The sequence below is a fragment of the Hylobates moloch genome, unplaced genomic scaffold (assembly GCF_009828535.3).
Source record: "Hylobates moloch isolate HMO894 unplaced genomic scaffold, HMol_V3 SCAFFOLD_7, whole genome shotgun sequence".
Classification (NCBI taxonomy): Eukaryota; Metazoa; Chordata; class Mammalia; order Primates; family Hylobatidae; genus Hylobates; species Hylobates moloch.
This window is the reverse complement of record NW_026652282.1, coordinates 61,163,416-61,175,681: the sequence shown is the minus strand read 5'-3', so window position 1 is coordinate 61,175,681 and position 12,266 is coordinate 61,163,416. Positions and strand designations below refer to the sequence as shown.

At 39.5% G+C, this 12,266-nt stretch overlaps 1 protein-coding gene across 1 annotated transcript; it reads right to left on the bottom strand.

The window, feature by feature from the left end:
• Positions 1 to 2,618: 2,618 nt before the first annotated feature.
• ZCCHC13 (zinc finger CCHC-type containing 13) lies at positions 2,619 to 3,460 on the bottom strand. Its single transcript, XM_032757197.2, has one exon. It carries the CDS (start codon positions 3,373 to 3,375, stop codon positions 2,863 to 2,865), a length of 513 nt encoding a protein of 170 aa, XP_032613088.1. The 5' UTR covers positions 3,376 to 3,460; the 3' UTR covers positions 2,619 to 2,862.
• Between the last annotated feature and the right edge of the window lie 8,806 nt (positions 3,461 to 12,266).

Genomic DNA, 12,266 nt, shown 5'->3' with positions numbered 1-12,266 from the left:
CTCGATCTCCTGACCTCGTGATCCGCCCGCCTTGGCCTCCCAAAGTGCTGGGATTACAAGCGTGAGCCACCGCGCCCGGCCTAATTTTTTTTTTTTTTAAAAGAAACACTATTATGAAAACGAAAAGGCAAGCCACAGGCTGAGAGAATGCATATAAAAAACTTAGGTCTAACAAAAGACTTATGTAGAAAACGAAAAGAACTCTTAGAACTTGACGGTAAGATAACTTAATGAAAAATGTGCAAAATATGTAAACAGCCACTATACAAAGACATGTAAAGAGAGCAAACAAATCTACAAAAAGATTTGAAAAAATAATATGGCCAGGCACAGTGGCTCATGCCTGTAATCCCAGCAATCTGGGAGGCTGAGGCTGATGGATCAATTGAGCTCAGGAGTTCAAGAGCAGCCTGAGCAACATAGTGAGACCCTGCTTCTACAAAAAAAAATACAAAAATTAGCTGAGTGTGGTGGTGCTCACCTGTAGTCCCAGCTACTCAGCAGGTTGAGGCGGAAGGATTGTTTGAGCCCAGGAGGTTGAGGCTGCAGTGAGCCCAGATTGCACCATTGCACTGCAACCTGGGCGACAGAGTGAGACTCTGTCTCAAAAATAAATAAATAAATAATGTGGCTTCAGTTACAAATAAGTTACATTTTTTAACCCTTTGAGTTTATGTGTCAAAAACTGTACCCCTGTACTAGCCTTTCTGCTGTAAATTATATCATATCCTAGGTTTGACATTATTATTTTGTAAACCAGTTTCCATTACAACTTCAATTTTCTCTTGATGCAACAGTTACCTCTCCCACCCTCAGTTTTATTTAGAGTTTAAAAGTGCTTTTTCTATTTTATGAAAGTTTGGTTGTTTTTCAAATCTGAATTTAAAAAATGGATTCCAGCATGTGAAACTCAATATTGTTATATCTGAGAAAACACATTTTGAGCTTGGCACGGTGGCTCATGCCTGTAATCCCAGCACTTTGGGAGGCTGAGGCAGGCGGATCCCCTGACATCAGGAGTTCGAGACCAGCCTGGCCAACATGGTGAAACCCCGTCCCTACTAAAAATACAAAAATTAGCTGGGCATGGTGGTACATGCCTGTAATTCCAGCTACCCAGGAGGCGGAGGCAGGAGAATTGCTTGAACCCGGGAGGCGGAGGTTGCAGTGAGCCAAGATCGCGCCACTGTACTCTGGCCTGGGCGACAGAGCGAGACTGTCTCAAAAAAAAAAAAAAAAAGAAAAGAAAATATATTTTCAGAAACTCCTAAATATAAATATGATTTTCATTTCTGTGAAGAGTGTTTTTCAAATTACTGAATCCCCAAACTCTGCTTAATCTTAATGTTTATACTTGTTTTCTTATATACTTATATATTTAAAAAATATATAAGTCCAGGCTGGGTGCAGTGGCTCACACCTGTAATCCCAGCACTTTGGGAGGCCAAGGCAGGCAGATCACTCGAGGCCAAGAGTTAGAGACCAGCCTGGCCAATATGGCAAAACCCCATCTCTACTAAAAATAGAAAAATTAGCTAAGTGTGGTGGCAGGCACCTGTAATCCCAGCTACTCAGGAGGCTGAGGCAGGAGAATCACCTCAGCGATAGAGATTGCAGTGAGCTGAGATCATGGTAGAGATTGCAGTGAGCCGAGATTGTGCCACCGAAGTCTATCCTGGGCAACAGAGTGAGACTCCGTCTCAAACGAACTATATATGTATATATACGTCCAAACTTTGCCATCAATATCTATATGTCCATGATTTGCTGTTAAGGTTTTTTGTTTTGTGTTTTTAAAGACAAGGTATCTATCACTCTGTCTCCCAGGCTGTAGTGCAATGGTGTGATCATAGCTCACTGCAGCCTTGATCTCTTGCGCTCAAGCAATCATCCCACCTAAGCTTCTAGAGTAGCTGGGGCTACAGGCATGCGCCACCACACCCGGCTAATTTTGTATTTTTTGTAGAGAAAAGCTCACTGTGTTGCCCAGGCTGGTCTCAAACTCCTGGGCTCAAGTGATCCTCCTGGTCTGGCCTCCCAAAGTGCTGGGATTAGAGGTGTAAGCCACTGCGCCCGGCCTGTTAAGATTTTTTGTTTCTGTTTTTTTGATTGCTCTCTCTCTCAAAGCAGCTCATATACATTATACATTTTGTTTCTGGTTTATTTTCATTAAACTACACACTCTACACAGGGCCAGACAGAGATGTCTCGTTCAATGTTGTTTAAAAGCTAATGAGGCCAGATAATTCAAAGCCATCAATATGATAAAATTAAAGTTACTTCGGCAAGGTCATGGATTTTCAGAATCAGCTTTATTTGCCCTATGGATCTCTGAGGAAATATAACCTCCTCAGGGTGCCCTTGTGTATCTAAAACAGAACCACATTCTTTCCCTCTTTCCCCCACATACACATTCTCTTTTTATCCTTTTACCTCCTGTTCTTTCTCTCTATGGCAATTTACCTTCATCTGACACACTATTTTTCTTGTTAATAGATTCTAGGCCTGTGTTTCTAAACTTGTTCTAATTTGTTCACCAATATAGATCCAGCTCTTCCAATAGTGCCTCTTAATTAAGTGTGTTAAATCAAAATACAACAAAAGAACCCCAAAAGTGATTGGTGCTCAGAATGACTATTTAATAACTAGATTTGCCCGTGGGGCAGAAGCAACACATTAATTGTGGGGCATCTACCAATGATTAACTTTTCTGAGTTTTTTTTTTTCCTAGCTCTTTTCTCCTTTAACATGGTAATTAAAGCTCACTTGCCTGAGAGTAGCCTCAATCTATGGACCTTTCGGTGAGTAGGTTTCAGAGAAAATAATACAATTATTAATCAGCAAAAGGAGGCGGGGAAAGATTTAAGCGGTAACCTCACTGGGACATTCCTTGGCTAGATGTCCGGATTTGCCGCAGCGGTAGCAGGTGACCTCGCTCGCCTTGCTGCAATTGATGGACACGTGGCCAATCTCGCCGCATCGGTAACACTTGACCTGGGCGCAGTCCTTCTGAATGTGCCCAAGTTTGCCGCAACAGTAGCATTTCTGCTCTTTCTGACGATCACAATCACGAGCCAGATGTCCTAGTCTGCCGCAGGTATAACAGTGTTGGTGTCTCCCTCGTTTAGGTTCCTTACAGTCTTTGGCGATGTGGCCGCTTCTCCCACAGTTGTAGCAGATGTTTCCGAGAAGGACACAGTTCTTAGCATGACGACCGGACTCACCACAGCAGTAACAGGTGTAAGATAGGGTGGTGGAACCACACTGAGAACCTCTGCCATGGCCTCCACCTCCTCGCCCTCCAGCTCCTCCTCTAGGGCATCCCCGAGCCCAATGGCCAGAGTGTCCACAAGCGAAGAAATCCTTACTGCTCATGGCTGCGGTGTGATCTTCCAGTGAGCAGGCCCACCTCCGCCCCGTAGGCCGCGGCGCAACTCCCCTTTGGGCGGCTTAGAAGGAAATAGCTGTTTTCCACTAGAGGTCTCAGTGATGTCATACAAGGTTTGCACACGGCCCCATTCACGTGTCACAAACATTCCTGACGCCCTTCCCGCCCGACTTTCCTCCTACTCAAGAAGCCAAAAGCACAATAATCTGTTAACTGAGTAGTGTCGTTTTCCGTTTTTGTTTGTTTCAACACTTGAATTACTGAGTTTGAATCCCTTCCTATTTAGAAAATTAGACTTGTAGAGGTTTTCATAATTTAAGACTTAGCCGGGGTGCGGTGGCTCACGCCTGTAATCCCAGCTCTTTGGGAAGGCCAAGGCGGGAGGATCACGAGGTCAAGAGATTGAGACCGTCCTGGCCAACATGGTGAAACCCCGTCTCTACTAAAAATACAAAAATTAGCCAGGCATGGTGGCCCGTGCCTGTAATCCCAACTACTCGGGAGGCTGAGGCAGGAGAATTGCTTGAACCAGGGAGTCAGAGGTTGCAGTGAGCCAAGATTGCGCCACTGCACTCCAGCCTGGGAGACAGAGTGAGACTCCATCTCAAGAAAAAAAAAAAAGACTTAGGCTTTCTCTGTGGTCTAGTATATGATCAGTTTTTATATATGCTCTATGGACATGGGAAAGAAGGTGTGAGATGTATGTAATCCAATAAGCAAAAGAAAGAAATTAGAGTAACTCATTTTTTTGTTTTAAAAAATGAGTGTCCATAAAGATAAGAGATACACAAGATAGAAAAATGCCACAGTGAAAAGATTTATGCATGATTTAGCCCATTTTATTGCAAGAATCTTAGCTTTCAATATAATCACCACCGTTTAAGTTGTAAAACATAACAGGATTGAAGCATTTAGTATAAAGAAAGTGTTGTTACTTGGAAAATAAAAACTACAAAACCAGGCCAGGTGTGGTGGCTCACAGCTGCAATTCCAGCACTTTGGGAGGCCAAGCAGGGAGAATCGCTTGAGCCCAGGAGTTCGAGATCGGCCTGGGCAACATGGCAAAACCCCACCTCTACTGAAAACAAAACCAAAACAAAAAACAAAACCAAGAAAAACATTAGCTGGGAGTGGTGGCTGGTGCCTGTAGTCCCAGCTACTCGGGAAGCAGAGGTGGGAGGATCACCTGAGGGAGGAGGTCGAGGCTGCTGGGAGCCATGATTGTGCCACTGCACTCCAGCCTGGGTGACAGAGAAAGACCCTGTCTCAAAAACAAAAACAAAAACAAAGCAAAACAAAACAAAACAAAAACCTACAAAATGAGAAACATTTAAAGTATTGGACAGATTTCCTCTCTGTTGCTTTCCAAGTTGTTTGTACCTAGTATAAGTTTCACAAGGATTTATGGACATGTTGCACATTCATATAGATATAGAAATAAGTATGGGAGGCCAGGTGTGGTGGCTCACGCCTGTAATCCTAGCACTTTGGAAGGCCGAGGCAGACAGGTCACTTGAGTTCAGGAATTTGAGACCAGCCTGGGCAACATGGTGAAACCCCATCTCTACTAAAAATATAAAAAAATTAGCCGGGCATGGTGGCTTGCGCCTATAGTCCCATCTACTTGAGGGGGCTGAGGTGGGAAGATCCCGTGAACACAGGAGGTTCACAGTGAACCATGATTGTGATTGGGCCACTGCACTCCAGCCTGGCCGACAGAGTGAGATCCTGTTTCAAAAAAAAAAAAAAAAGTATGGGAAATTAACACTGAAACATCAACAGTAGCTGTTTTGGGTTATATGATTGAATATGATTTTTTTCTCCCCATTTTCCTTCTCTGCATTTTTCAATTTTTGAAATGAGATTAGGTTTTGTACTTTAAAAAAATCTACAATACACTTTTTCTTTAATAGTTTTATGTTTTGCATGTGAATTTTTTTCAGACATCCAGCACAAATGTTTTGGTAAAACACAGAATTAAGAGTAGTGAATGTAGCAATTGGCTTTTATTTTCAACATGACTTAATTGGAATGTGCAAATGCCTCCGTAAATGCAACCACAAAAAAACATCTTTTCGAAAATTAAAGTTGAGAACCATGTAGCACATGTAGTTGCCACGTAAAGTGTATATAGTTTAAAAAAATTAGTTTCATTCCTAAACAATGAAGTGGTGTTGCATAAATGGTATCAAAGGTTAAAAATTTGATATATCCTTGTTAAATTAATCCTTTGTTGGTCTTTTTAATTTTTTTTCCTTTTTGTGGAGAATGGGTTCTTGATATGTTGCCCAGGCAGGTTTCAAACTCCTGGGCTCAAGCTATTCTCCCGCCTCTGCCTCCCTAAGTTCTGGGATTATAGACATGAACCACCTTGCCCAGCAAATCAACGTTATTAATTATCATGTTGAAATTCCCTTTAGGTTTATATTTTAACTAAAGCTATACATGATTGAGACAAAATAATAAATGCACTTTATGTCACAGTAGAGAATATATATGTTTGTGTGGATCTCTTTTTTATTTAAACTTTTCTAAATTTTTAATGTTTGTGGGTATATAGTAGGTATATATATTTATGGGGTACATGAGATATTTTGGTACAGTCACTCAATGCGTAATAATCACATCATGGAAAATTGGGTATCCATCTCCTCAAGCATTTATCTTGTGTGTTAGAAACAATCTAATTATACACTTTTTGTTATTTTAAAATGTACACTTAAATTGTTATTGACTACAGTCACCCTATTGTGCTATCAAATACTAGGTTTTATTCATTCTTTTTCTTTTTCTTTTCTTTTCTTTTTTTTTTTTTTTTTTGAGATAGAGTTTCACTCTGTCACCCAGGCTGGAGTGCAGTGGTGCAATCTCAGCTCACTGCAACCTCTGCCTCCCGGGTTCAAGCCATTCTTCTGCCTCAGCCTCCCTGAGTAGCTGTGACTACAGGCATGCACCACCACACCCAGCTAATTTTTTTTGTATTTTTAATAGAGCAGGGGTTTCACCATGTTGGCCAGGCTGGTCTTGAACTCCTGACTGGCTTATTTCACTTAACATAATGACCTCCGGTTCCATCCATGTTGTTAGAAATGACAGAATCTCATTCGTTTTTAAGGCTAAATAGTATTCCATTGTGTATAAGTACAACGTTTTCTTTATCCATTCATCTGTTGATGGACACTTAGCTTGCTTCCAAATCCTGGCTGTTGTGAACAGTGCTGCAACAAACATGGGAGTGTGGATATCTCTTCGGTATACTGATTTCCTTTCTTTTGGGTATACAATCCAGCAGTGGGATTTTTAATTTTTTGAGGAACCTCCGAACTGTTCTCCATAGTGGTTGTACTGACTTACATTCTCACCAATAGTGTACAGGGGTTTCCTTTCCTCCACACCCTTGTCAGCATTTATTATTATCTGATTTTGGATAAAACCCATTTTATCTGGAGTAAGATGGTATCTAATTGTATATTTGATTTGCATTTCTCTGATGATCAATGATGTTGAGCACATTTTCATATGCCTGTTGGACATTTGTATGTTTTCTTTTGAGAAATGTCTATACAAAACTTTTGCCCATTTACAAAATTGGATTATTAGGTTTTTTCCTACACACTTGTTTGAGCTCTTTATATATTCTGGTTATTAATGCCTTGTCAGAGGGGTGGTTTGCAAATATTTACTCCCCTTCTGCGGGTTGTCTCTTCACTTTGTTGATTGTTTCTTTTGCTGTGCAGAAGCTTTAGAACTTGGTGTAATCCCATTTGTTCATTTTTACTTTGGTTGTCTGTGCTTGTGGGATATTACTCAAGAAATTTTTGCCCAGACCAGTGTCCTGGAGTTTCCCCAATGTTTTCTTGTGGTAGTTTCATAGTTTGCAGTCTTAAATTTAAGTCTTTAATCCATTTTGATTTGATATTTTTATATGGCAAGAAATAGGGGTCTAGTGTCATCCTGCATATGGATATCCAGTTTTCCCAGCACCATTTATTGAAAAGATTGTCTTTTCCTCAATGTATGTTCTTGGCAACTTTGTTAAAAATGAATTCACTGTAGGTGTGTGGATTTCTTTTTTATTTTTTATTTTATTTTTTTTTGAGACAGAGTCTCGCACTGTTGCCCAGGCTGGAGTGCAGTGGCGTGATCTTGGCTCACTGCAACCTCCGCCTCTTGGGTTCACGCCATTCTCCTGCCTCAGCCTCCCAAGTAGCTGGGACTACAGGTGCCTGCCAACACACCTGGCTAATTTTTTTAATTTTTAGTAGGGACGGGGTCTCACCGTGTTAGCCAGGATGGTCTTGATCTCCTGACCTCGTGATCTGCCCACCTTGGCCTCCCAAAGTGCTGGGATTACAAGCATGAGCCACTGTGCCCGGCAGGTGTCTGGATTTCTTTCTGGGTTCTCTGTTCTGTTCCACTTGTCTATGTGTCTGTTTTTATGCCAGTACCATGCTCTTTTGGTTGCTATAGTGCTGTAGTATAATATGAAGTCAGGTAATTTGATTCCTCTGGTTTTGTTCTTTTTGCTCAGGATAGCTTTGGCTATTCTGAGTCTTTTGTAGTTACATATAAATTTTAAAGTTTTTTTTCCATTTCTGTGAAGGATGTAATTGGTATGTTGATAGGAATTACATTGAATCTGTATATTGCTTTGGATAGTATGAACCTTTTAACAATATTGATTCTTCCAGTCCATGAACATGGAATATCTTTCCATTTTTGTTTGTCCTCTTCAATTTCTTTCATTGGTGTTTTATAGTTTTTATTGTAGAGAACTTTCACTTCTTTGGTTAAGTTAGTCCCTAGGTATTTAATTTTATTTGTGGCTATTGTAAATGGGATTCCTTTTTTAAAATTTATTTTTCAGATTGTTCACTGTTGGCATATAGAAATGCTACTGATTTTTGTATGTTGATTTTGTATCTTGCAATTTTACTGCATTTCTTTGTCATTTCTAATAGTTTTTCTGGAGTCTTTAGGTTGTTAAAAATATAAGAACCTATCATCTTAAAACAAGGATACTTTGACTTCTTCCTTTCCAATTTGGATGCCCTTTATATCTTTCTTTTGTCTGATTGCTTTAGCTAGGACTTCCCATACTATGTTGAATAACAGTGATGAAAGTGGGCATCCTGGTCATGTTCCAGATATTGGAGAAAAGGCTTCCAGCTTTTCCCCATTCAGCATATTACTAGCTGTGTGTCTGTTGTATGTGCTTTTTATTATGTTGAGGTGTGTTCCTTCTATACTCAGTTTTCTGAGGATTGTTATCATGAAGGAATGTTGAATTGTATCAAATGCTTTTTCAGCATCCATTGAAAGGGTCATATGGTTTTTGTCCTTCATTCTGTTGATATGATGTATCACATTAATTGATTCTGTTTATGTTGAACCATCCTTGCATAACAAGGATAAATGCCACTTTGTCATGAGGAATGATCTTTTTAATGTATTATTGAATTTGGTTTGCTAGTATTTTGTTGATGATTTTTGCATCAATATTCATTGAAGATATTGGCCTATAGTTTTCTTTTTTAATGTGTCTTTGTCAGATTTTGGTATCAGGGCAATACTGGCCTTATAGAATGAGTTTGGAAGTACTTCCTTCTCCTCTATTTTTCAGAATAGTTTGAGTAGAATTGGTATTACTTCTTCTTTAATTGTTTGGTAGAATTCAGCAGTGAAGCCATTGGGTCCTGAGCTTTTCTCTACTGGAAGACTTTTTATTATGGTTTGGTCTCATTACTAGTTATTGGTCTGCTCAGGTTTTGGATTTTGTCATGGTTCAACCTTAGTAGATTGTACATGTCTAAGAATTTATTTCTTCTCGATTTTCCAATTTACTGGCATTTAGTTGCTCCAATTTATTGGCATATAGTTGCTCACTAATGATCCTTTGAATTTCTGTGGTATCAGTTGTATTGACTCCTTTTTCATCTCTGATTTTGTTTATTTGGATCTTCTCTCTTTTTTGTTAGTCTGACTAAAGTTCAGTCAGTTTTACCTTTTCAAAAAACAGCTTTTTGATTCATTGATCTTTAGTATTCTTCATTTCCAGTTTATTTATTTCTGCTCTGATCTTTCTTATTTCTTTTCTTCTACTAGTTTTGGTTTTGGTTTGCTCTTGCTTTTCTAGTTCTCTAAGATGCATCATTAGATTATTTATTTGAAGTTTTTCTTCTTTTTTGATGTAGGCACTTATAGCTTATCGGGAGAACCCACCCCCAATATTTCAATGTAGGTTTTTTCTATTTTCCGTAAGTGTCGGCCGAATGAGAAATAAAGAGAAAGAGTACAAAGAGAAGAATTTTACAGCTGGGCCTCCAGGGGTGACATCACATATCGGTAGGACCGTGATGCCCACCTGAGCCGCAAAACCAGCAAGTTTTCATTAAGGATTTCAAAAGGGGAGGGGTTGTAAGAACAGGGAGTAGGTCACAAAGATCACATGCTTCAAAGGGCAAAAAGGAGAACAAAGATCACATGCTTCTGAGGAATCAGGACAAGGGCAAAATCAGAAAGTCCTGATAAGGGTCCAACGAAGATCGCAAGGCAAAGGGCAAAAGCAAAGATCACAAGGCAAAGGGCAAAAGCAGAATTACTGATAAGGGTCTATGTTCAGTAGTGCACATATTGTCTTGATAAACATTTTAAACAACAGAAAACAGGGTTTGAGAGCAGAGAACCAGTCTGACCTCAAATTTACCAGGTTGGAGTTTCCCAAGCCTAGTAAGCCTGAGGGTACTGCAGGAGACCAGGGCATATTTCAGTCCTTATCTCAACCACATAAGACAGACGTTCCCAGAGCGGCTGTTTATAGACCTCCCCCCAGGAATGCATTCCTTCCCCAGAGTATTAATTATTAATATTCCTTGCTAGGAAAAGAACTTAGCAATATCTTCCCTACTTGCACGTCCGTTTATAGGCTTTCTGCAAGAAGAAAAATATGGCTCTATTTTGCCCGACCCCGCAGGCAGTCAGACCTTATGGTTGTCTTCCCTTGTTCCCTAAAAATTGCTGTTATTCTGTTCTTTTTCAAGGTGCACTGATTTCATATTGTGCAAACACACATGTTTTACCATCAATTTGTACAGTGAACACAATTTTCACAGTGGTCCTGAGGTGACATACATCCTCAGTTTACGAAGACAACAGGATTAAGAGATTAAAGTAAGACAGGCATAAGAAATTATAAAAGTATTATTCGGGAACTGATAAATGTCCATGAAATCTTCATAATTTATGTTCCTCTGCCGTGGCTCCAGCTGGTCCCTCTGTTTGGGGTCCCTGACTTCCCACAGCAATAGCTATGAATTTCCATCATAGTACTGCTTTCGCTGTATCCCATAGGTTTTGATATGTTGTGTTTCTGTTATCATTTGCTTCAAGAAATTTTTTGCTTTCCTTCTTAATTTCTTCATTGACCCACTAGTCATTCAGGAGCATATTGTTTAATTTCCATGTGTTTATATAATTTCCAAAATTCCTCTTTTTATTGACTTGTAGTTTTATTCCATTGTCGTCACAGAAGATGCTGGATATTATTTCATTTTTTTTATGGAATGTTTTAAGACTTGTTTTGTGGACTAATATAAGATCTTTCCTTGAAAATAATCCACGTTCTGAGGAGAAGAAAGTGTATTCTGCAACCGTTGGATGAAATGGTTTGTAAATATCTATTTGATCTACATTGCAGATTAAGTCTGATGTTTCTTTGTTGATTTTTGCTGTCTGGAAATCTGTCCAGTGCTGAAAGGGGGGAGGTTGAAGTCTCCAGCTATTATGGTATTGTGGCCTTTCTCTCTCTCTTTAGCTCTAATAATATTTGCTTTATATATCTAAGTGCTCCAGTGTTGGGTGCAGATATATTGATGTTATATTATCTTGCTGAATTGACCCCTTTGTCATTATATAATGACCTTCTTTATCCCTTTTTACAGTTTTTGTCTTGAAATCTATTTTGCCTCCTGTAAGTATAGCAATTTCTGCTCTTTTTTGTTTTCCATTGGTATGGAATATCTTTTTCCACCCCTTTATTTTCAGTCTATGTGTACCTCTCTAGGTGAAGTATGTTTCTTGTAGGTAACAAATCAATAAGTCTTGGTTGTTCATTCATTCAACCATTGTATGTCTTTTGGTTGTCAAGTTTAACCCATTTACATTCAACATTATTATTGATAAGTAGGGACTTAATCCTGCCATTTTGTGATTTTTCTGGTTGTTTTGTGGTCTCCTCTTCCTTCCTGTCTTCCTTTTAGTGAATGTGATTCTCTCTTGTGGTATGATTTAATTTCTTGCTTTTTATTTTTTTGTGTATCTGTTCTATGTTTTTCAACTTTGGGTTACCATGAAGCTTGCAAATACTATTTTATAACCCATTATTTCAAACTGATGACAACTTAACACTGATTGCATAAATGAACACACAAAAAGAGAAGTAACAAAAATGTCACATCTTAACTTCATTTTCCCACTTTTGAACTTTTTTGTTGGCCAGGCATGCTGGCTCATGGCTGTAATCCCAGCACTTTGGGAGGCTGAGGTGGGCAGATCTCTTGAGTTCAGGAGTTCGAGACCAGCCTGGCTAACATGGTGAAACCCCATCTGTACTAAAAATGCAAACATTAACCAGGCGTAGTGGCAGGCACCTGTAGTTCCAGCTACTTGGGAGGCTGAGGCAGGAGAATTGCTCAAATCCAGGAGGTGGAGGTTTCAGTGAGTTGAGATCATGCCACTGTACTCCAGCCTAGGTGACAGAGAAAGAATACACTGTCTCAAAAAAAAAATAAACTAAACTTTTTTGTTGTTTCTCTTTATGTCTTATTGCATGATGTCTTGAAAAGCTGTTGTAGTTATCATTTTTGATTGATTAATCATT

Excerpts from the sequence above, each read along its gene's own strand:
- ZCCHC13 (XM_032757197.2), bottom strand. The coding sequence starts at position 3,375 with ATGAGCAGTAAGGATTTCTTCGCTTGTGGACACTCTGGCCATTGGGCT.